The following is a 25,394-nucleotide window of genomic DNA, read 5'->3' as shown; positions in this document are numbered from 1 at the left end:
TTTATAGAACGGAAGAAAGAGTATTTATTTATTTCGTTAAGGGTTCGATAATCGATTCAATTTACTTTGAATTTGAAATGGCAAGAGTTATAAAATACTTGTTGTGATTTGTTGAAAACTTTTACAATTTTGTCATATGCTATCGCTTTGTTTACACAAATTGTGTGGTATTTTTAATCAGTCGTTTTGTACGACGGAAGACGATAAAATATAATCTTTTTTTATGGCCAATTTATAGATAGTTTTTTAATGAGAAATCTTTTCTGATCGCTTTCTCTTTTTTATTTCTAGTTATTACTTATTTTGCCCAATTCATACTGATTCTTATAATCACCGACTTTCGAAGAAAATCCAATATTTGTGTCCGGCACAAGGGTGTTCGATGAATCACTCGAAAACGCCAGCAAACTGGAGGGCATGTGTCGAAGCGTCGATTTGTGTGAAGCTCGATTTTGGGCGAGAAAAAGCGTTGCCGGAACAAGGGTATTTTCGCGGTCCATCAATCTTCACGATGGGGTCACTAAACATTCGTTGCCCGATGGTTCGTGCGTGCGTCGCCAATGCTGGTTTTTGGTGGCGGGGTGATGATGAGGGCAGCTTTTGCTACCATCGGGCTGCCGATTCTTCGCTCGCTTTCGTCGTATTCTGGGGCGCTTTTTCTGGCACTTAAAGGACAGCCTGGCGTCACCTTTACTGCGCGAAGAATCACCGTCCAGGCTGGCGCCAGCAGAATGTGTTTATGTCGTCGTCTCGATGGCGTAACGTCGGGGGGGTTAGTATGTGTGTTTGTGTGCTTTAGCTGGGGTTGCTGGTGCGCCCGTCGAAGTGGGACCCGGGATGCTAATCGAGCGGACAAATGCCGTCAGCGAACGGCAACGTTTAGACGGAAAAATACGCTTCACCAGTGACAGGCTCGAGGGGCGCGGTGATTACAAACGGGCGATCCATCCATCCGTTTGCCCTTACGAAGCATATACGTATCCGTGTGCAGACATGGGAGAAAAATGAATATTTTATCATGCAGAATAATTATGGCGCCGACACGCAACGCCTGCCGTGTAAAGCACACCGGCCCGTGCAGACATATACGATAATTTGTCAGTTTTGATGTGTCAGTCAAACAACGATAAAAAGTATTACTAAATGGTTCGATACTTCTAATGCAACCATACGTCAGTTTTAGTCAATGCACTTGTTTGAGTCTTGACAAGATTTGTTGGAGAAATTATGATTCACCGTATTTTGTTATCCAATACACGATGTAATTAACACGTACTAACTGGTGATGAGTGATTAAAACTTATGTTTTAAGGCAAGAGGCCTAAAGTAAGTTTTAATTTCAATTGGTTTCCATTGTCATCCAACGAATGGTGGTTTTGCTATTCAGTTTACATTTATATACAGGCTTACCCTTCTGTAGTTCATAAAACAACCAATCATAATTTATATCTCACTTTTACTCGCAAACAAAGATTATTACAACATGATAAAGTGATTCCCCGCTGCTTGCTGCAGCGAATGAAATGTTTTTATCAGCGGCAACATCGCGCTTCGACGCCACATAAATCCCCCGTGGATAGCGATAATTTGAACACCCGGTCATGTAATCGATATAGATATAGATTGTTTATCAATGGTTGATCGTCGAATGTCCATTCGATTCATTCCCCGATAACCAATCGAACGAAAGTGTAAGAGTTTTCCGGGCCATGTGGAATGTGGAGCGCCGGGCACGTCTCGTCGTCTGGTTATTGTGGGCATATGTGGAACGTTTTTCAGTTGGAAAACAGTTTTCCATGACCAAAGCACAATGTATTTTGTCACTCGAGTGAACTACGATAGTTGTGTTTTGGTACTATTGTACCATTTCTCAGTTTTTCTTCATTATTCTTTTTTTTCTTTCCCAATATTCTTCTTTTTTCTTTAATATTTCATGTTAATGATTTTTTAATCTAAACATAATTGTATAATTTGGGGGTTGGTCAGAAATATTATACATACTTTATTGCGGATTGCTAGTTTGAAGCTAAATCCTTTTGCCAACCAATTTCGAACAATCAGTATGCGCAACTAGGCGACTCCATCGATTGAGCGTTCTCCGTAAAGTCGTGTCTCCGGCGGAATAATGACACGTGGCAGTTTAAGTTATAGATTTTTCTACCATCAACTGCATAACCCGTAGGCCCTTGAAATGTCAGCTAGGATGCCGCTGCTAACCAACCCCGAGCATCGAGCCTCGGAAGCCCAATGGAGGCGCACGATGGTTTTCACGAGCACGGCCGTTCGTTCGCTTCACGTTCGCTCCGGTTCAAGGTTGTGCCGGGGGTTTGAGAGTGGCCGTTGTTCGTTGTAGTTTTATTTTTCTCCCTTTCGCCAACTTAGGCCAAAGACGGTTCGTCAGCAGCGGCGAAACACGTGCACGTTGCACGAATGAAGCACTGGTTGGTTTCTTGAACTCCCGGCAACAAATGCCTTAGAAAGGTGTGGTGAGGGTGGCCACGTCTCGAAGGTTGGAACGTCCGTTTCATGTCTTCAGTATGCATGTTTATGGATATTATAAATACATTAAGCTTTCACGCTAGCATGTGCAAGAAAGCTAAAAGAATCGGCGGGCTTGTGTTAGACGGGGCGAAACCTTGAAGGAGAACTATGTTTTACTGGACGCGTGTGTCTTGTTGAACGTTATACAATAGATTTGTTGAATTACATTTGCAAATCCTAAAGAAAATTTTTAAAAGCGGATCAGTTTCTGTTTATTACAATCTTATTTGACCCTATTTTCTATTTGTGAAAGCTGAGTGTTGAAATTTATTTACATTGCCTCATGAGTAGATAGTTGTATAAAATGTGATTGGAAGCTTAATTTCTAGTCAGAATGTGTTTAGCAAGTGGGAAAAAAAATTCGTAAAAATCGTGTTCTACACTATAACTACAAAGTCTAAACGCTTCCATTAGTCATTGAAAATGTGGCGTAAGATCCAAAACGAACTAAACAAACTTCAATATTACACATCAGTGTTACTGACTTCGAATTTAAGATTTATCATAGTTGACCCTTTTCAAACTTATGTTCGTTCACAAAACATACTGTTTTTCATCTCATGAAGACGCCTTGGTTGAACTTCGCTTTTCCCGGCAGGTAAACTTAGCTCCCCTTAGATTTAATACCAAAGTTACACGTGACAAACAATGTGCAGGGAAAAGTTTCAACTGTTGTACTTGTCACGTTAGTTTGAATTAAACAGTTTTTTTAAAGATTTTTTCGTTTGGGTTAGGCCGCGGCGGACCAGTTGTATTTGATAATTCAAAATAATGTATTTAGATACAGTTGTTGCTAAATAGTCGTTTTAATTTTCATTTACTATATAAATTAATATGGTTGACGTTTTGATGATCCATTTTAGGGGTGGTTATTCTTTTAAGCATTTTCATATACAGATACATATATAAAGTACATTATATATGGAACTAGCACACGGCAGAGTAAAGTATCAGCCTACAGAAAAGCTTCGTCAGGATGATCTGCGATCAGATGAACCGATCGAGATTCCCGCGGGTTTGATTCCACCACTGACGTTCATCTCGATCGCGCCATTCTTTCGCATCGGATGATCAGCTTGGCGTACGGCGTACTACTGCGTTCTCTGTTCCGCTTTCACACAGGGACAGCGTTGGCTGGTGCGTTTGAGTGCTCTCGTTTCGCTTTGTCTCGCGCTCGAGCCAGCCACTTGACGTTCCGTTTGTGGCGATGTCCCGGCACGATCCCGTCCGTCAGTGCACTCTCGCGGGGTGGCGCTCATCCAAGATTGCGCCGAGCGGCGATCGCTCATATTCCGTGCCGTAAGCCGTCGGGGGCAGTCTTGTTTCCGCCTTCGAAGCTACCGGAGCTGCCTTCCGCATCGGTCGGGGCGCCACAGATCGCGCAATCTCGTCGGGCTTTTGTCTTTGGCCCGCAGAACGCATCGCAAACGAGGCCTCCAAAGCCGACCGATTCGGTTCCGTTTTCCGCGTGTGTCATCGGTGAATCCTCCAGCATGGCGTGTGTGCGTATGGCTGTGTTCCCCGCGGGGGCTGATGTTGTGTCCTGAGGAGGAGGAACCGCCGTTGTGGTTAGTTTCCGTTCGGTGCTTTGTTCGCCGGGGGGGGCAAACACAAAAAAGCGTACCCATTTTCCTTGTTCCGCAACAATCTGCGCTGCCAACAACGTCACTTCCGTCGAACTTGGCCAACTCTTTTGTTACGACTTCCTCCAACCTGAGCACCGCGAGCAGCTGTTCTGCAGTTCCATCCCGCGCGCTGTGTTGGTGCACTACCCCCCCCCCCCCCACCGTTGCTCTCCACAAAGCGATTGTTTTTGTTTATAATTATCCAACCGGTTACGAGCGAGCGAGCGGTCAAAGTGGATGCTTTTGACCGCCGAACCGTGCGCGCGGGTGGTTGTGCCGATTCTCTAGCGTTTGCTCATTGGCGAATTTCGAATCATTTTCCCACCGGGCGATCGTGTGCAAATTGTGTGTACGAAACTGTGCCGCAGTGCCGAAAACAAAAAATAAACCCCTCCAACGTGCTCGGCTTGTTTGGTTTGGGGGGTGGTGGTTGTTGCGACAAGCAGGTGTTTGAGTGTGTATGTGTGCGTCGTGTGTGTGTGGTTGAAGGATATTTTTAAGAAGCAAAACAAACCGCTCGCCATTTTTCAGCACGCACGCGTGAACGGTGTTTGGATCGGCCGACCTTTAAAGACAGGACGCCGTCGAAGCAGACTCGCGTTCCACCGTTTGATCTTGCCAGTGTGTTTTTTTTTGCCCCAGCTGTTGTTGTTCAAGTGATTTCACTAGGGTAAAAAGTAACGCAAAGAGTGGAGGAAGGAAATTTATGCATCCCAACAAACCATAAAGCATACGGGGCTCGTAACGCAAAGTGGTGTGCAATAAAGAAGCGTTCCCTTTACGGAATCATCCGTCAACAATTACATTTCAAACTCACAGTGGACACTTTTCCTCGGTTTCGTGCGACGCTTTCGTCGGTGCTTCCGCACCCGCGAGAGCCATTGCTTAGGTGGTCGTTGTCGTCAAGACACAAAAAAATAAAACCGGGTGGTGTATTTCCACCACTTTCACCGGCAACTGATAAGGGAAGAAGGTTGCCGGCGAAGGCGAAGGCACAGGGGGTTGGGGGAGTGTGCGGAGGCGCTTTGCCTCAAGTGTCCTGCCTCTCATCAGGCTCGTCGAGTACGTCAACATCGAAGAAGACGACGCACAATCGTCTTTGAAGCCGCGGGAGAAGTGCCCGCTTCTTCGTGGTGCCCGCCCTTGTCTGCCCTGTGGTCGAGGGCTTCTGGAAGTGTCCGCGAGGGCTCACTATCAGCTTGAAGTGATCTAAATATTGAAGCCAACGGGCGAGAGTGTGTGCGGTGTGATCAAGCGTGTGGCTGTGTGTATGCCTCCTCTCGGCAACTACATTCCCCGGCCGCGTGCTTCCTTCGGCGGGTGATCGTGTGATTCTATGCGGTTCCTTTTGAATTTTTAATATTCCGAGTGTAGATGAGTAAAGGTGTTTTCTTTTCAGAAAAATATTATCATAATTTGCTACGGCACGGAAAACCCCGTTCCGTTGTCCGTTATTTGATAGTGATCGTCGACGAAAGAGAGACGTTAGAGGCGACGTGTCTGGTGAAGTGTTTCCTATAGTTACCCGTTTGTTTTAGACGTCATACGCCAACAATGCTAGTCGTGCAGTATCATACGGTAATGCAAATGAGCTAATTTAAGAGACTAGATTTAAAAAAATCTTAGTTTCATAAGAATCTGCGCAATTTTGTCAGAGGAATTTGGGATAAATGGCAGAAGCATAAAGAAGAAAGAAAATTCATAATATTTTTCTGTTAATTATCTGATAAGGAGATGAAAAATTGTAGATTTATTCTTTGATATTTCGCATAACCAAAAACCTACAGTTGTTATGAATGAAAAGTTAGAAAAATAAATTTATAAATTTTCTCAAATGTGTAAATCTCGACAGCTGCATGATGTGGTTTAATATCAATTTTGGAGTACCGTGTGATGTTACCTGAAGGCAATTTTCATACTTGTAAACTGGTTGAAAATCGCATTTTCTTTACTATAATACTATTGAATAATGCTGCGTCTCCTTGTTTCACAAAAAATAGATCTTTTTGTCCCGCGCATCATTATATTTGATTTATGTCAGACTTCTCTTTGCACTCTGTTTGTCTGGCAATTCATCGCAATGAAAGGATTTGTCAGTGTAAATTATTTGTCCTCGTGTGGGTTACCCTGCGGTGGTAAATAATAAGTCAACAAACATAAAAGTGAATTATTTGTCCCCAGTGTATGTTAGAAAGGGGAAGCATTCCTTTGCATGGCGAGGGATGCGCATTCAGGACGGGATGCAAAATCTAAATGAGATCACGTCTGGTCACATACATTTTCTTCTGAAGCAGCTTTATTATTGTCGTTAAAAAACAGTATCTCAACTTAGTCTTACTCAATTTCTTAAGGTTTGCAAAGAAAAACCACGATCTGGATAAAACATTTAGTGAGAAAATTTCTCTCTCGTGAAACATGTTTCATACCATGCATCGTCTGCAACTGTTCTACTTTAGTTGGCCACTTGTTTTCCATAAATTTAAGTAGGTAACAACAGCATTCTTACCCGTAATCATATTCGATTAATTATGCATTCATCATTGGACGATTGCTTTTGCTGTTGCATAATTATGGAGGCAATAACTTTATGACGAAATACATAACAAAGAGGTAGACCGAACGAGGTTCGACACTGCATCATTGTTTTCGATGTGCATTTATTTTCCGAACAGAAAAACTGAGACACGAAACTTCATCGCGCAGTCAGACTGGTCTGATTTCGTTTGCATATTAAACATTTCTCGGGGAAACCAATTCGATAGTTGGTTGACCAAAATGTCCGACACTACCATGTTGGAATTTGCAAACGAAATAAAAACTGTCCCTCAAATGTGTCGATCACGTCTATTAATGGTGTGATTCGCTCGACAAATCTGCGCACGGCAGGTTACTGACGCTTTCCAAATGCAACATTGATGTTTTAGATCCCGAAAACTAACATTGGCTTCGCGAGACTGTTTTCTGGTTCTCGTAGTACAGATTCGTGTAATTTGTCATCCAATGAGAAAACGATTTCTTTCCATCTAATTACACTTTAATTTGAGCCAGTGCCAGCAGATATGCAGCACAAAAGGCGTTGCCATGCGGGGACGGTAAGAAGTTAAACGAGCGTGGGGTGGAGAAGAGAGGGCCATTGACAGAATCTGACCCAGATTTCTATGGCATTCTCTATCAATATTAGAAACTTGCACCATTTTCTTCAGAGCGTCTCAACTCTAAGAAATACTGTGGAAGACGATACGCTTCTTTGGCGATACGAAGTTCTCTGTTAGGTAATTCCCGATGGGAGAGTGGATTTCATAATCAAGAATGCACGACGCTTTAATCTCTTTTTCTATTTAGGGCAAGAATTTTTCGTACACGTAGCTAGAAAAAAAAAAATTAATGAATTTATTGAATTTTTCTCTTCTTAAAAAACGCTATGGTATAATAATAAGTGCTTTTTAAAATTGACTTGGCCAGAATTTCTTTTCTGGCTCTCACTTTTCATGTGAATATAAATGTTAAATGTGAATTTTTCCACTGTGAAATATATTTGGTATTTAATGACATAATATGTGTAAAGGATCCTAAAAATATTATGTATATATTTGGATGGCCAGGTCGTATTGTACATCGATGTACAAAAATATTGCATTTTCCTTAACCTTATGCTTAAAAACCAATTGTATCGTAGCATTTCCTCCTAGCTAGCCATAGCTGTAGAGTTATCGCGGCCATTCTAAACATCGGTAGACTCGGCTATTCTAAACATGTTTGAACGTGTGCATATGTAAATTTTATAATAAATTTTTATACCTATTTTTGGAATATATATGTATGACCATTTATAAAAATTACAATGGTAATATTTGAGCAACACGAAGGGAGATGAAAAATAGATTAAAAACAATTCAACATCTTTACATCATTCAGCGAACACTTTTCGTGCATTATGCACCAGTGGAGAATGAAACTCATGGAAACGAGCGGAAGAACCCTTTGGAAAGTGCTTTGCACTTGAGTAAACTCGCTCTTTCTTACTGATGAGCGGCGCAACATATTTCCTGATTCATCACTCAGCATGAAAGTGTAGTACACAAACGGTCGTTATGAAGTGCAGTGATGCTGTTACTGCATCCAGTCCAATCTTCTACAATGTTTGCCACCAAAGTCCTCCTCCATCCGGTCACATTCCATATCTGCCCATAGCAAAGCAAACAACGCGCGCCTCGTTGGTCGTATTGTTGTTTATAATATAATGAATAAATAGCTGCGTTGACAAAAAGCTTCCCCCAGTTGGAGTTGTTTGTTTTGGGTTTGTTTCCGGTCGATAAAATTTTGCTTACGTTTATTACTCCATTCGGAAGGTACTGTTTGTTTCTACTTTGTAATTGTAAACTTCTTTGTATATAAAAACTGGAGTCAAACAATAATTTGAATAAATTATATTTATTAGGCTTGAAGTAACATAACATCAGTAAAATACAACAACAAACGTTATTTATAAAAGATTCTTCAAAATGTCTTATGTCTTAAATGGTTTCCAAATAATTAATGAACGTTCGTATACGGCTTGGGAGAGCTTTGTCGATTGAAACTACCTTCGAAGGAAAAAGCTCTGTCGAGACGAAAAATTGCATAGCCAAAAATATGGCACTACGAAAGGGATCCACAGTGCATCTTTTCCTGCATCTGTGAATTACGCTAGCTGCACGAACTTCCGGCTGACGATGGGAAAGACACACAGAAAACACCATAGCTGTAATCCGGTGGCCCAATACGTTCTTCCCTGGTGCCTACGGGAGACTTTCTCGAAGTTCCACCTTCCGACGGCCGAAGCCCGGAACCGGAAATGAACCGGAAACGATGCAACGGAGAAAACTACCGGGCCCTGGTGGAACGGGAAATGAGCTATGGTCCCCTTTTCAAATTTAGAAAATTAGAGAACCGTGTGGAACAGAGGAGGGGATATAGAAGCTTCTGGTGCGAGGTGGGGGGAAAGCTGTCGAACAAAAAAGCTTTCGCCCGGCTTCGAAGTGCTGCACCGTTGCCACCTTCGCCACCGGGCCCTGGCGCTGGTGTTAATAATTTATCAGGCCACTCCGGGAAACCGCGGATGTTCTACCGGCTTACCGGAGGATGGCTTCTTTCCGGTTGGCGGTTTTCCTGGGCGTAACAACTCTCCGCGAAACCGTTGCTCTACAGCCTCGGGCCTCAGCGTTTTTCCCGGAAACGCAAAGTGGGGCATTCGTCCGTTCGTTTATTCTTTTTTTTCCCCCATTTAGAACATTCACCCATCGTTGATCGAAAAGATAAACATTTTGAAACGCTCATGGGCCCGGGGTGGTCTAGTCAAGGGGGCTGGTCGCAAGTCGTTGCAGACTACTCGTCGGGTAAGTTTATAACAGCGACTCCGGTTCGCAATGGCACGGGAAAGGGTGTCTGGAAACTTATGATATGCATACGCTATCTTTGTGCATAATTTAAGCTTCAAACAGACAAATCTAAACGGGAATGCATGGTGGCAGACCGTGTGCAAAATTCAGCAAATACGAACATCAGGTCGAAGTAGAATCCCGAAACGGGGATCGCCCAATCACGCCAAGTGCATCGGATGCAAAAATGATCGTTCTGTTTGCTTTTCGTTTCACTGAATCCACCGATGTAGGTCAATTGGTTTAGGTTCCCTTGTTTTCATTCCTTTTGCGTACCCTCGCCAAGCTTTATTATCGCATTTCTGGTGATCAGCGGGATACCGGACGAACAAATAAGCTTTTCTATTCTTTTTAAAATATCTGAAAAACATTAGTAAAAATTAGGTTTGTTATAAAACTTGTCTTGCTGTTCTATAACATTAGCACATAATTGTCCTATTACTCCTCTTTTTTGCCTCTTGCTTCGGTAAGCAATCAATCGGAATGATGGAGCAGTCCCTGCAGGGAAATGTCATTATTGGAAAGGTCCACCAATAGAACACATGGACAGGTTCTGGGATTATTTTTAGTCAACAAACTGGCTTGGCCGTTGGTTTCCTTAACGAACGTGCTCGACGAAGGAACCTTTCGCGTTTGCCTACATCACATTTTCCCTTTCGTACACCGGTTACACCGAACCCACCGGCAAAGGACTTTGGCATGTCGTAAATGGACGGTGCGGTGCGATTGGATGGGAGAGCCTTTCGGATGATCCTTGAACGCGCCAACCTAGCGCCGGAAACGAGCCACTCTCCTTCGTGTAATGAAAGGAAAACTTTCACCTCGTCGAGAAGTGGTTGTCAATATTTCCCGACGTTCCTCCTGCGCTATAGTGGTAGGTATCGATTGTGATACCATTTGGAATGTTTAATGATGTTTGATCGTTCGTCCGGTGGCCCGGTCGGTATCAATAACTACGAACCTGTCGAACCGGGCGCATGATTTGCAAGACAAATATTTAATGGTTTAATTTTGAAAAGAAGTTTTATCGATACCGTTCTGGGTGCGGTGCTCCTCTTTGCCTCAACCGTTGTTGCAAAAACATTTTCAAATCAGTTTCGCTAGAAAAAAGGTCTCTTGTCTTCATTAAACGAACGGAAATTGTATGGTTAAAAAAAGTACAAATGGAAAAAAGTAATTTCTCTTTTTTAGTTCGCTCTTCATTGCGGGATGTTTGCCAACCGATTACTATTTATATGAGCTAGTTACGAGCTAGAAACCACTGATGTACATGTATAAAAAAGTCGGCACGTGCAGTTCGGGATTACCTTTTCTTGCTTCGGGGCGTTTGTTCGGTTTTTCGTTGTCCTTTTGAGGTGGAAGAAAAAACGAGGACACGTGGGAATTGGTTCCATACACTACTACACTGCAATTTTCTCAAGCCATAAATCATTTGTATGGTTTAATTAATAGAGCAATCTAGCAGATGGCATCTTATCAAACATGAAGGTAATGTTGTCACCTCATTGTCGTTTTTGCAATTATTGTCGTTTTTTTGCATCGAAATTGAAACGAATTTAAATTAAGAAAAGAACAGTTATCGTATTTTTTAGTATATAACGATTTTTTAGTGCACAACAATTATTCAATGTTTATGAAAAAAAAAAATTATATACACCAATTTTAACAATGTTATTCCTATTTTCATCTCCGCTCTATGATCTGCTTGGTGGTGATCCAAAATGCTTCTCTGCCGCATAATTTCCATTCACTTTGGCGTATTCAATCACTTTATACTTCAAACTGGATTTATACATAATTTTCTTTGTTGCACATATGTTGCTTAATTTTGAAGACGAATACCAAAAACCAATAAAAACTGAATCAGTTGTTAACAAATCTGTCATACACTAAGTTGTCAAAAAAGTCAAGAATCGTCCACATTTAAATCGATCAGTAATCCATAATGCAAGAATCTAAAAGTTACTACCCGTGTTTAACGACCCCCACTTATCTGACGTTGGTAATTTTTTAACTAAAAGGTGGTTGTTATACACAGAAAAATACGGTACTTAAATTTAATGTTTGAAAAACAGTTTATGGTAATAAAATTGTCTAAATCAAAGAATATAATAATTCTCACTAGAGTTAGTAGAATTGATTATAATTAAATACTTCTTATAAATACTTATTTGTGCTCATTAAAAAGTGCAAAAAGTTATCATTTATTTGAACAAAGAGTGCCAAGCATTTTTTTTTATTTAAGTGGAACATTGTTCCTGCAAGTAATGCCCATCGATCAGCAGCTCAGCTGAAGCGACCGATCAGTCGATCTTCATCAAGCAAAAGGGAAGAGATCCTGTCAGTCCGTCGGCTTGGCTGCCTGAATGAATGAATGTCATTATCACCCGGGGACACCAACCCAACCAATCCATCCAACCCGCTCCGGATGCTGCGGAAACATTTGTCGAAGGTTAAATATTCATAACAAGCGAGAGAACGAGCAAACGGTCGACGCGAAAATATGTACGATGGAAGGGGTCCTGGGTGGCCACGAGCTGGCGAGAGGAATGGGCCAACAACCAAACCGCACAATTACGCGCATGTACCACCGGTGGCCGGGTTCGGGTTTGTCGTTGCAATATTGCGTCACATGAATTATGCATCCCACCCTTAGGGGTGGCCCCTTAGGCGTTCAGCGTGGCGATCGCGTTTATTTTCCCCATTTATTTGCGGTACACATGTCCGGCCAGGCGGCTTTTCCCTGTGCGGGAAAGTGTACCATTCGCCGACCGGCCAGGAGGTGGGGGTGTGTTATTGTGGCAGGCGGACGATTCGCCTTTTGTGCGAGTGTGAGCCAAGAGTTTGTTGACAAGTGGTAGGCCTTTACTTTTTTTTTGTCATTCGCGGCCATTGCCGGCCGTTACACTGTTATAACAAAATGTTACCCAAATAAGAGAGAAAAATAATGTAGAACACGTTTTGGGTATTTTTAAAATTTATTACACCCACCGCCCCCGCCCGCTAATCCCTTTTCTCCCGCGCAGCTCGTTAAGCATCGCGCACCTCTTTCGTTCCGTTTCCTGACGCTGCGTTGAGTTGCTGTTTTCATTTTGCTGACCGAGCAAGAAAATTTGCTCTTTTAGGGCCCTCCCGGCGTTGGGTGGCATGTTCTTTGATTGCATCGGCTTTTTCTCCTCACTCCCCCCCTCCGGTCGTTATTGTTCTCGGGGTTGTAGAAACTTGGCCGAATCTTTTCGTACCTTCGCGATGCTAGCGTTTCCTTTTGCCAAGTAAATAAAACAACCACCATTTCGAGGGGTTTATCAAGGTTCAAGTTTAAGGTGTTCTTTCGGAAGGACGCATTGGGAAAATACTAGTGACGTGTGCAGTTGCGGTAATGTTTGCGGTTCAACCATTGACCGACCTCAAGTTGACTGAAGTGAACAAATTCAATCTGAACGGAATACCAGGTGTGGTGATTGAAATTGTCCGTTTTACTTTTCAGAGTAAATAATTAAACATTTCTTCGGCTTTCAAAACAGATTATATTTTTGTTGGATATTAAACCATAACAATAAGTCAGTTTCTCTATGTTACTATCATAGAAACTTTTCCAATCGACATTTTTCATCCGACACATACTAACTGGTAGTAATTTGGAGAATTAGTTTCGGATGTGGGTGCAATACATACTGGAATATCTCAAGGTAACGTTATCGACTGCTTAAGTCATAGAGAACACAAACAAAATTATTAACCAGGAATCATTAGAACTAGTGATGGGCGATTGAATGATTGAGTTGAATCTTACTAATGAATGATTTGAATCCTAATCGATAGTTTTTGTTACTCCTTTTTATTAATTTGGATCCTCAACAGGCATTCGAATTCCAAAAAAGTTAATGATTGAGTAAAAGAGTAGCTAGTCGGCATAGAGCTTCGAATTTCAAACTGGGATTCGAATCCCAATTTCCAAACTGGGACTTAATATACGAACTATATATGATTACACATACAATTTGTGACTCTAATCCCTATTTGTGATTTGAAAGCCAAATCGGGATTCGACTCTCTATGGCGACTCTCTATGGCGACTAGCAACTCTTTCACTCACTCTTGGGATTCGAATCTCTATGGCGACTAGTAACTCTTTTACTCATTCATTCACTCGAAGATTAATACATCATTTTGCACGTTTTTTATTACAAGAAGTGACTTAAAGATTCGAATCATCGTGATGATTGTTCACTCTGATTCAAATCTTTAAAAAGAGTGGTTATTCTCATCACTGATTAGAACTCTCGCTTCTTTCTCTATACTTAGCCCTGTGAAAAAAGAACTATTTTGTTTCTGTAGGATATGCATTTGCAGAGCAGAACTTAATAGAATGTTAAAATAGTAGCAATGATAATTAGCAACATTGTTTCTACGATGACATTGCCTCTCTGATGAGACATATTGAAATAAATTAGGGTTAAAAAGGAGATTACATGATGAAATTAGGATGTTTAAAAAAGTATGGCCCTAAAGTTTGGCTGTTGTGTCAAGATTTTGTCTTGATTATGTGTCAGAGGAAAATCAGATTCTTCCACGACGTATTCTCTGTTGTTCTGGAATAAACCATGCCTTGTGATTTCAGACAATACGGAAGCATTCAGCGTCGCAAGCCCCTCACTCCGCATCTATTACGGCTGGACGCTCAGACTTTCAAATCGCAACTTAAACAACCTTATCAAGTGCGACCCAATCCATCACCGAACACACCGATCAGCACCACCGGGTGACGCTGGCAACGATCAGCCTTCCTGCGTTATCGCACGGCTCGCGTACCGTCTTCCAGACGCGAAACGTGGTTTCCCTCGGATCAGTTCAGCACTTTTAGGGTAGTGTCTTACCCGCAACCTCGTCCGAGGGTGGCGTGGCGTGTCTCGCATGAGCTGCCGGGGACGCATGGTGTATAACGTGCCCAGCGATGCGATCCGGGTGCACATGGTGGCCATCGGTTCGTTTAGCGCTCGTGTTCACTGATGATGGCCCATTATCGGAGGTCTCCCGTGTGAGTTCAGTCCAGAACCCTCTCCCGTATGCTGACTTAATCTTAATCGGAACGAAAAACGTCACAGTATTTGCAGAGGAATCTGAATGTTTTCAAAGTACTCTTACTATCGAGCTTACATATGGTAGGAAGGAAACCAGTATGGTCCATGCATAGACAAGAACTTGTTAATGGTTCGCTGTTTGCAAAACAGACGTAAGTCGACCTCTCAAGTAAGCCAACGTCCGTGACCCGGTCATTACCTTTCAACTTCGTGATACCGACAACACGAAAAAGGTGAGCAAAAAGGATGAACGTGTGTATTAATAGCTTGCGCTCCCCGTACAGCGATACGGTAACGTTTGAAAGTTGAAACAGTTTGTGCCTCCCTGGGAGTGATAACCGACCGCACGTGAATGTGATTGACGAAAGGATTCAGTAGTCCATCGGCGTTTAAAGAAATGTATTCCACAGCAATGTCGGCTTTGGAAGCAGATTATGTGAAGGTTTCTTCTGATTGTGACAATCACTTAGTAAAAGTGATCAAAATATGTTTAATAACACTTCGATTCTCCAATTCGCATGTGACAGCCAATGACACGATATAGAGATTATTAACGTGCTCGGAACTAGCGCTATCTTATCATTTGACTTATCTTGAAAGAATTAATGAATGCCCCGCTAGAAATAACTAACCTATCGCTTATGTCATGAGCTCATGGAGACGAATTGCCGCGCGCAGTTTTTGATAACCGGATTCTAGACTCTTTACCAGTTTGTTGTCAAGAGCGAGTTATAACGTGAGTTTGTGTTGATAAAGGTCTCTTTGCGGCTCCCAATTAGCATAAGGCTTTTAAACTAAAATCAAAACGTAATAAATATTTTTAGTTAAAAAGAAATGCAAAAGTTAAATTAAATATTGGCATTCCAAGTGTATAATCTTTGTAACACAAATCGGTGCGAATCGTCTGTGATTGACTCGTGATAATACAAACCGACTCAACCTAGATTCACAATTTCCTGTGGGTAGCTCCCCCGGAAATTGAGATAAGATTTCCAAAAGCTTATCGTACTCGTAAATATCCCCAAACGCTCCGGACCACACAATGGATACTATGAAGTACCGCTTCGAGGCATTCTCCGAAGGCTTCACTATCAAAAGTGATATGCAGATTGGTGGAGTTCACCATTCCGATAGTCGATTGTTTTGTTATCGTTTTGCTCGGTCCGAGTTTAGCGCTCCCTAGCCATCGACAACCGGGTGCGTTAACTATTTGATGAGCTGATTAATTGTTTGACATTGATAACGTTCCTTCGCAACCGTGTAATCAGACTAAAACAACGTCTTCATTTGGTTGGGCACATGTGCGTCGCCTTTTCGCGGGTCGATCAAACCAGCAAGTGCCAGTAACCCTGGGAATAGCTGGGTCACATGAAGATTACAGACCGCAGCATCAATCAATTGGTTTGCATCGTTCGGCGATAGTAAAATCCGCGTGCGAAAGACACTTCTCGAACTCGCCGAGCAACCCAGATACGGAAGACACGACACACGGTTGACGCAACGAACGTTATGAAGGACATTGATGAACCGTACGTGGCGTTTCGTGCACACGGGCGTCACCGTGAATGTCTCCAAACTGCGATGTATCGTCACGCGTATTCTAATTCAATTCGAGTGTCCATGGTGTCGTCGTCGGTCGGAAGTGAAGAGCCGGGTAGCCATTGTGTTTCAATCTGGTTCAATATCCACCGAAACGTTTATTGCATTCTTCGGCGCTGGCTCGAAGGTTTGCCTGGCGAGATTCCATCGAAAGGGTGCCGGTGTCCCTTGCAGGTTTTATTTAGTGATCAGTGCGGTTCCGCTTGTCAAGAGAAATGACATTTAGACCAATTGATGATGTTTACTGCAAAATGTATATCGTAAGAATAACGGGCCCTTCCTGGGATGTTTTATATTTCCTCGCAGTTTCCGTTTCCTTCGTACGGTTTCTGGTTTATTATTCTGCGTCGCACGATGCTCCTCGAATGCGCTTTAATACCCGAACGGGGGATACGAAATTGGGTTAGAAACATCTTGAACCAGATTGCTAATGTCCATTATGATAACCGTCTGCATTAGTTGAGATCTCTTCCAGAACACGTGCTTATGATGAAGGGGGGCGCTGATAGGACATAATTAGCACGGGCCGTGATATTGAGTCTATGGGTTTTTCTTCTCAGTATTCTCCCCTCAGAGCGTTGTACTAGATGCTCCCCTTAATGCAATCCGATTTAAACATTTTAAAAGCAATTACTTTAGCCTCATTTTCTGTTGATCTTGTTTTGATGTTCCAGTTATGAATTAGTTTAACTAATTTAATTTTGGGGGTCCGCGACAGGCCGAGCGGTAGCGCCGGTTAGAAAAATCTGCCCATGAGCGTCGGGGCTCACCACCTCGACGGCGTGGGTTCGAATCCCAACCGAGACCGGACCCTCCCCTGTACGAGAGGACTGACTATCCACGTACAACAGGGATACAAGTCTCGTAAGTCCTTAACAGGCAGGCATGACCAAGAGGTCGTTACGCCAAGAAGAAGAAGAAGAATTTAATTTTAAGTTAATTGCTTTTTTGTTATACGACATTGAAATGTCTAATTTTACTACTTTTTAATTCTCTTAAAGTTGCTTTCTCAAGTTGCCCAACGTGTATAATTTAGGTTTAAATTAAATTTTGGGTTAACGTTCAATTTTCAACCCGTTATTTTGACTTGTTTTATGTTTAGAAATGACTTCTGTTGTGCAATGGTTTTAATGGTTTTGGAAAACATCGTTTCGCGCTCATTATTTACTTGCTGGTCTCTTCTTCGACCGGTTGACCTTCACCTGATCTACCCCGGCGGCGGGTTGATTGAGTTTAATTAAGTAATTGATCGTACGAATGGCATGTCGATCGAAAACCCTTCAGATAGCGGCTTATGTTCATATAACCTATCTCTCATTTAATTTTAAGTTATTTAACCTAAGAGCAGGGGTCTCAGCTACTTTAGACGGCACGTATTATGCGATCAAGTAGTGCTACCGTTTTCATCACCTAATTGGCATCGTACGTCCATCGAGCCAATCGATCACGTCCGGTTTCTCGTGCGTGCGCCATGCTCGAAGGGATACAGCGGATCTTCTTCTTTCCGTCACCGAATTGATTCAATTATTTCTCGAATGTAGTGATGCTGTAACGAAGGGACCAGTCGGTCCCATTATCTAACCGCGTCTAAACATTTTTATGTTTTCTACCCAAACTTGATATTCTTATGTCTTACCGCGTACATTTTCTGTTTTCTCCCCCTTTTGCTTACAGATTCGTCACATTGCAAGGAATAATATTCGGATAAAACCGCATGGACGCCTTTTCATCGAAACGTAGGCAACGTTACGCAACTGGCGGTGATTTTCACTCACCCACACCATATTCTAAACAAGCACAGCGAAGAAGGAATATTTTTTCCGAACAAGAGGTAAGCAAGAGGTCCCGAGTAGGAGGTGGACGTTATTGTATTTTAGAAAATGAAATCTTCTATTATTTTTTAATCAAACAAATATTGGTTGATAATGCCACTGGAAATTTTGTGAATAATTAAGGAATGTAAATGTAAATTTAAAGATTTGATTAGTAAAGAAGAATGAATTTGTAGACACCTTTTTGATCCCATTTATTTATGTTCTTGAAAAATGATTGATTTTCAACAAGATAACGCCGCGATTCCCGTAAGTAAGTTATCTGAATAAGAGATTTCGGGGCAAAATATAACTTGTTCAAATTTACCAACACGAGGTCCTTATCTAAATGCTTTAGTGCATCTTTAGGAAATCCTGGCCAGACGACTTTACACCGGAGATGCAGTTTAGAACGGCTCGAAAGATTCAAGCGATCATCAGAAAAGAATGGCGCAAAAGCAAAAGCTGACCAATTCGTTGGCAAATCATTTTTCTAAAATACTTTTAAAGAGTATAGAACAAAGTTTTAGTGATTTGATGTTTAAAGTGAGAAAGTGAGTTGGAATAATATGATGCTGCGTTAGTAGAAATTTCCTTCTATAATCATAATATTTTTATAACACAAAAATGGTAACGAAAACTTTAAAAAAATCTCAAGTAAATATAGTTGAAGGACACGTTATCTTTAAAAAATAATACAAACCATGTTCTATCAACAATAAGTTTTGAATTCCGTGCACTGTATTCCACTTTACTTCAAGAAGTTATTGTTTTGTATAGGTGGATGGGCAATACTTTTATATATTCCTTCAGAGTAAATCATTTGTTGTGAACGAATTAATAAAAGAATTGCACATCACATTTTTAGGTAATAAAATTTAAAAGGTACTAAAAAGTGTATTTAAAAAAATAATTAATGCAACATATCTATGTTATGTGCCAATGCAATGGTAATATAGCAATTAAATGATGTGAATTTTAGGAAAAACTACATTACAAACAAAAGTCTAATGCCCCTCAACCATTCGCTTTCTTCCTCCGTAGGTGTTCCGCATGCTCGCCCCCCAACTTGATCCATTAGCGGGGCGCCACGATCGCCATAATCGGGAAGAATGGATATTATCCGAGCGCCTGGAAATATTAATATTACCACTAGCAACGACAGCCTGGAGCCGTTGTTGCGTGCTAGCCCTCAGCAGCAATCAAAACCAAAGGACAATAACACAAACGGTGCCCAGCAACATTTCAAGCATCCCAGTAAAGACCCGCATCAGCAACAACAACACTATCGCCATAACGCCGATGGTCAACAGCACGCTCCCAGTGGCAGGAATGGCTTAAAAAGTAACGCCAGCAGCACCAGCAGTAATCCACCGGCGTCTTTACCGAGTCCGGGAAGTGCGACCGGTGCGGCCATGCCAACCAGTGGCGCCCAGTTGCGCCACCAAACGCCACCGCAACCGGTCCAAGGTTCGTCGACCGATTCGGGCAACAGTTCCTGCGGAAGCGGCGCGGCCAGTTGTAGTAGTGCGAGTGCGAGTGTCGGTGGAAGTGTCGGTGGTGGTGGCGGTGGGGGAGGCAGTGTCGATGAGCCTGAAACTTTAAATCAGTCCTCCACCCCCGGTGTGACAGAGCAACCGAAAACGCCCGAGTTGCAAAACCACCCGTTGCGTTCGTCGTCGTCCTCGAGTTTAAAAAATCGCAACATTTACGTGAATAAAACCTACGATGGTGGCGCGAATGTGGAGGACGTTGCAGCTGACGGTGGTTTCCGTTCGGCTGTAGTTTCGATCGATGAAGGAATAGATGGTTGTTCGGGGACGGGAAGTACCCGAACGATGGACCAGCGGCAAGCCACCGGTAGCAGTCAGCAGCAGGAACCGGATGAGGACCCCATACCGGGCGGGGAGGAAGAAGTGAAACCCCTGCTCGAGCTAACCAACGAGCGACGGGGCCGGCCAAAGACGAAGAGCATCGTAAAGAGTCCGTCGAGCCAGAGTTTCGGCGAAAAACCGGCGCGCGTTCTTAGTCTGCAGTTTTCCCAACCGGAATCGGTGATCGTCGCCGAACGGCCGGTCCATCATGTGCAGTTCAGCAGCAACAAGCACTGCGTCGGGGTGCATGGATCGGAGAGTGGAGAGGACCGGGCGCTGCTCGGTGGCTCGACGACGGCGGCCGGAGGTTTGGGTGGTTCCACCACCTCCGATCAGATGTGTTCGAGCCCGGTTGGAAGCATTTTGTCGCACGGTTCCGGTAGTTCGTCGTCTTCCTCCGGATCATCGTCGTCCTCGTCGTCGAACGAGAACAGCTCGCTCGGGGCGTACGCGGAAGCGCGGCCCCCGGATGGTGGCTGGGGATGGGTCGTGTGCTTCGCCTCGTTCATGGTAAATCTGATCGCGGACGGCGTGACGTTCAGCTTCGGTGTGATGTACATGGAACTGCTGTCGTACTTCGGCGAGGGCAAGGGTAAGACGGCATGGGTTGGCTCGTTGTTTATGGCCATGCCGCTGCTGTGCGGCCCTGTTGCGTCCTTCCTGACGGATCGCTACGGTTGCCGGAAGGTGACCATCGTCGGGTCGATTCTAGCGTCGATCGGGTTTGCACTGTCCGCGTACGCCAACTCGATCGAAATGTTGTACCTTACGTTTGGTATTTTGGCCGGTTTCGGATTGAGTTTGTGCTACGTCGCAGCGGTTGTGATCGTGGCGTACTATTTCGATAAGAAGCGCTCGTTTGCGACGGGCCTATCGGTGTGCGGAAGCGGTATCGGCACGATGGTGTTTGCATCGCTGACGCAGGTGTTGCTGGATAACTTTGGCTGGCGCGGAACGACCCTCATACTGGCGGGCGTCTTTCTCAACATGTGTCTCTGTGGCCTTCTGATGCGCGACCTCGAGTGGACGACGCACAAATCGAAGCAGAAACGTCGCAAACAGCAGCTTCAGCAGCAGCAGCAGGCGGATTCGGTCAGCAATAGTACCAACACGGCAGGTAATGCCAGCGTGCTCAATGGGGGGATCGTCGAGGGAGCTGGTGGAGTCGGTATTGTCGGTGGAAGTGGTGCGGATGGAGTGAACGACCATCATCTGTACGATCTGGACGATCCACGATTGTTCAGCTCGTTGATTACGCTACCGACGTACCTGCAGAACGGTGCCGGCCACGATAAGATACCGCTGGAGGTACTGGCGATGCTGAGCAAGCAGCACAACATGCACGATCATCACGTGCTGCAGGGTTTCCCGACGGCTCAGTTGAACAATTCGCGAAGCTTCAGTGAACCACTTTCGCCGCAAGTGGCGGAGGAGGAGAAGGAAGACGTCGAGAAAGCCAAGGAAGCCACCAATGGCGTGATGATGGACAGCCAACGCGGGATGGATGAGCAGGAGGGTACCAAAGAAACGAATGGCGCTGGCGATGAAACAGTGATCACGCCATCGCGTCAACGAGCTGCAGGTGGAGCACGGACCGCGGCAAGAGGACGGGACGCGGCCGCCGCCGGTGGTCAGAAGCGGCACCCGATCGCCACCCAGTACGACCACGATGGTACTACTCCGCTGCCGCCGGTGTTCCTGCGTCGGGTGCACAGCCACAGCACGCGCGGTACGGCCCCGACCGCAGTCGCAGGCACTGGCGCGTCCACCGCCTCCTACCTGAAGGACCTGCGGATGCACCGCCACTCGCTGACGTACCGCGGTGCTATGCTGAACATTCAGCGCTACCGGCTGCGGGCCTCCTCCTGCCCGGACATCTACCGCAACTCGATGACGACGATCGCGAAGGAGAAGTCCGCCTGGTACCAGGGGGTGGAGGAGTTCCGTGCGCTGCTGGTCAGCATTCTGGACTTCTCCTACTTCTCCGACATGCATTATCTGCTGTTCGCTATCTCCAACTTCCTGCTGTACACGTTCTACGACGTGCCGTACGTGTACCTCGGGGATAATGCGACCCAGATCGGATTCAGCCCCACCGAGTCTTCCATGCTGATTTCCATCATTGGCATACTGAATATGGTTGGGGAGGTAAGAGCCATAGTCAGCGAATTGACACCCTATGCATTCACCCCATGCTTGTTTAGATGTTGTATTACAATAGATGGCTTGTCTTGCTCTGTAATGTGCTTTTGCATGACTTTCTAAAGTTGAAATTACTTCGGTATAACGCACCTCCATTTATAGACCTGATACAGTAGAAATCATTCATGCTGTCATATCCATAGATTCTAGGGGCTCGCTAAAAATTCTTGTTGGATGAATTTCAAATACATACATATTTCCAAACATTGCGACAAACCTCCATAATAGGACACCAAATATCTGCTTTTGCCCTTCAACCACCTTCTCCTTTTAGAGCAGCAAATATAGAACATATTTCATTGTGCTTAGTTGAACCTTTACTTATTGTATGTAACGTTATGCTTCTTCGTCTGACCAGCAAATAACTTTTTATTCAGAAAAAATTGCAAGCTTTGACAAAGAATGGATATATTACGAAGACTTTTACAAAACAAAATTTTAGCCCCTATTTGTGAAGAATCGGTGCAATCAGAAAAATAAATCTGATTCAAAAGATGTTTGTGAACTTGTTTGTGTAGAAAACTTCTAAAGAATCGTTATACATACAATAATAATATATAAGAAACTTTGGAAAAAAAAGTTACTGAAATAAGTTATTGGTTGATTCCCATCTGAACGCGTGGATTTTACAGAATGCAACCAGCGCATCGTTACTCCCGCTAAGAACACTTTTCCACTAGTCCTTTTCGAGAGTTTTCGTCTTTGCTTTAAAAGTAGTTGGCTTATTTCGCATTGGGCTCATATATTTTACAACATTAAGTGTTGCTTTCTGCTAGATTCAGTAGGGATCGACGTCATTCACAATATCCCCGGAAATTTATTTGGTTGGTTAAAAATATAAATGTACATTTTAAAATCACTCTTTCGAATGTTCTCGTCCAAACATTTCAACCAACATAAATCACACGCGGTTCATTAATCTCTTGATTTTTTTTTTTGCTATTTGCATAATGTCTCGTTTTTTATGCACGAAGTTCGCACTACACCCGATTGAATTTTGTAGAAACTTCATCCATCCAATGATTAATGTCTTTTCAGACCAGAAGCAAAAAATTATACATTTCTCGTTGATGTATTTTCCTTTTTTTTTTTTTTACTAACTTCGTTCATAGTGGATCTCTGCGTGTCTGTGTTTTTCTTTTTTCTAGACATATCAGAAGGACATTTATGCCAATCGTGTAATGCGAACGTTCGATTCCATCGTATGAAGGATTCGCATAGGACATATCTTCCCCTCACGTCGAACCTCTTTCCCCTGTTGCACCATTTGGGTCTTGTGTGTGTGTGTATGTGAGTGCGTGTGTGTGTTTTAATGTTGTGCTCCCCATCCAATCCGTGTCTATCTTTATTGCCAATAGAATGTTACCTCAAATGTATATGTATGTTCGATGTTCGTGGGAACGCTTGAATGTTGACGTATGTGTGTGTGTGTCGATGTTTTGATGAGATATGAAATCCTTGATCTTGAAACCGAATAGATAGTGAACATGCCGCTTGATGTTAATCTTTGCCTCAACCTCCTTTTGCTCCCCGTTCCAAAATTCGAATCGCCTATGGTTGCGAAAAACAGGTCTTTCTCGGCTGGATGGGCGATCGGAAGTCGGTCAACCCAATCTACACGTACGCCCTCTGCATGGCACTGTGCGGGCTCGTGACGGCGTTGGTACCATTATTCAGGGATTACACGGTAAGTGCCGGAAGTGCTAATGTTCCACAGCCATTGTGCGACAGCGAAAGAGACATCCACTGCATCGTACCGTACCCTTTCGCTTTCTGCAGAGTCTGTCCGTTCTGGCTGGTGGCTTCGGACTGTTCATAGCGGCAAACTACTCGCTGACCAGTATTATTCTGGTGGAGCTGATCACCCTGGAGCGTTTCACCAATGCGTACGGATTGCTGCTGTTGGTGCAGGGCGTAGCGAACCTAGTGGGACCACCGTTGGCAGGTTCGTTGGCGGATGGGGGCTTTACCCGGAGCATGTGTTTTTTCATTCGAGTGTAATAATCTTTCTCTTTCGTTCACTGCTTTCCGCAAAACCCAAACACTGCACACTTGGATCCAGGTTGGATATCCGATTTGACCGAGTCTTACGATCTAGCGTTTTATTTGGCCGGATTTTTCATCGTCATTTCCGGCGCCCTGCTGCTAGTCTTGCCAACGATTGCGAAGGCTCGCAAGGTGTTAGACAAACGCCGCCAAAGCAGCATCGCAAATGGGGCGGCGAACGGCGAGCTGAATAATCTGCGTAAAAAGGTACGAATTCCACAAGAACAATAAGGATGCGCCCAATCGATGTGCCGTGCTAAAAATATAACACTATCTTCTTCCTGGTATTCCAATCGACAGCATTCTTCCGGCAGCTATCAGCAGCAACAGCACAATAACAATATCTCCGCCAAACCGCCGGTAACTTTGGATCTGAAAACGACGTTTATTGGCAACGGTAAAGGTGGCATCGATCCGAAGAAGGGTGGAGGACCCCCTACACCGAACGGGCGCGTATTTGGTTTGGATAGCAAAAATGTCCCCCTGGAGGCGGGTGCTAACGTTTAAGCACAAGGAAGCAGAAAGGTGGAACGCGGACACAGACAAAGCGATACGCACCGATCCAAGACGAACAGTGTGTGTGCGTGTGTGTATGTAGCGAGAAGGGGTTCCGGCTTAATCGGTTTCTTCCATACCTACGAAGCTAGCGTACTTTATTAATTTAACGAACTGTGCTCGAGTGCGTCGTTTAGGATTGTTTGATTGAAAACGGACACAAAAGGGATATCCTTGGCAGAAGATGGTTCAACGCGAATGAATGTCGAATCGTGGAAAAACGATAGGTAACTAATGGTAGCTCCATGCCACAACCTTTGAAACACGTGCGATAAGGAACTTCTTCGTTTTGTTTATTTAAGTCAAGCTAAGATGTGTACATATTTTTTTTTTCTAATTATTTTGTGACCACTTGTATGATGAGAACAATGCGTGAAAAGGTATCATTTTGCAGGCAGTTTTCCATCTCCACCATGTTGAATAACAAACGCGCTGTTGAATAGTAAGCTTCATCGTTGTCTTTAAGTATTACCTTAATTCAGATGGCTAGGGGAGGGACAAACTCTATCGCTTCAGCTTTCCCAACGTTTCTTGATCGATTCAGTTCACGGCAGTGGTGTTACATACTCGGATACATTTGTTTTGGTAGCCGACGACGTAAATATATACCTCAGGTCGAAAACTAAACAAAAAAAAAAACATT

At 43.7% G+C, this 25,394-nt stretch overlaps 1 protein-coding gene across 1 annotated transcript; it reads left to right on the top strand.

Moving 5' to 3' along the window:
* Positions 1 to 19,186: 19,186 nt before the first annotated feature.
* On the top strand, positions 19,187 to 24,703 carry LOC131260680 (uncharacterized). Its single transcript, XM_058262477.1, has 5 exons — positions 19,187 to 22,096; positions 23,721 to 23,837; positions 23,930 to 24,095; positions 24,213 to 24,403; positions 24,497 to 24,703. The coding sequence occupies exons 1-5, from the start codon at positions 19,187 to 19,189 to the stop codon at positions 24,701 to 24,703; spliced, it is 3,591 nt and encodes a 1,196-aa protein (XP_058118460.1).
* Positions 24,704 to 25,394: the final 691 nt, after the last annotated feature.

Source organism: Anopheles coustani, chromosome 3, assembly GCF_943734705.1.
Source record: "Anopheles coustani chromosome 3, idAnoCousDA_361_x.2, whole genome shotgun sequence".
Lineage (NCBI taxonomy): Eukaryota > Metazoa > Arthropoda > Insecta > Diptera > Culicidae > Anopheles > Anopheles coustani.
Note: the sequence above shows the minus strand (reverse complement) of the source record. Positions and strands in the feature narration are given on the sequence as shown.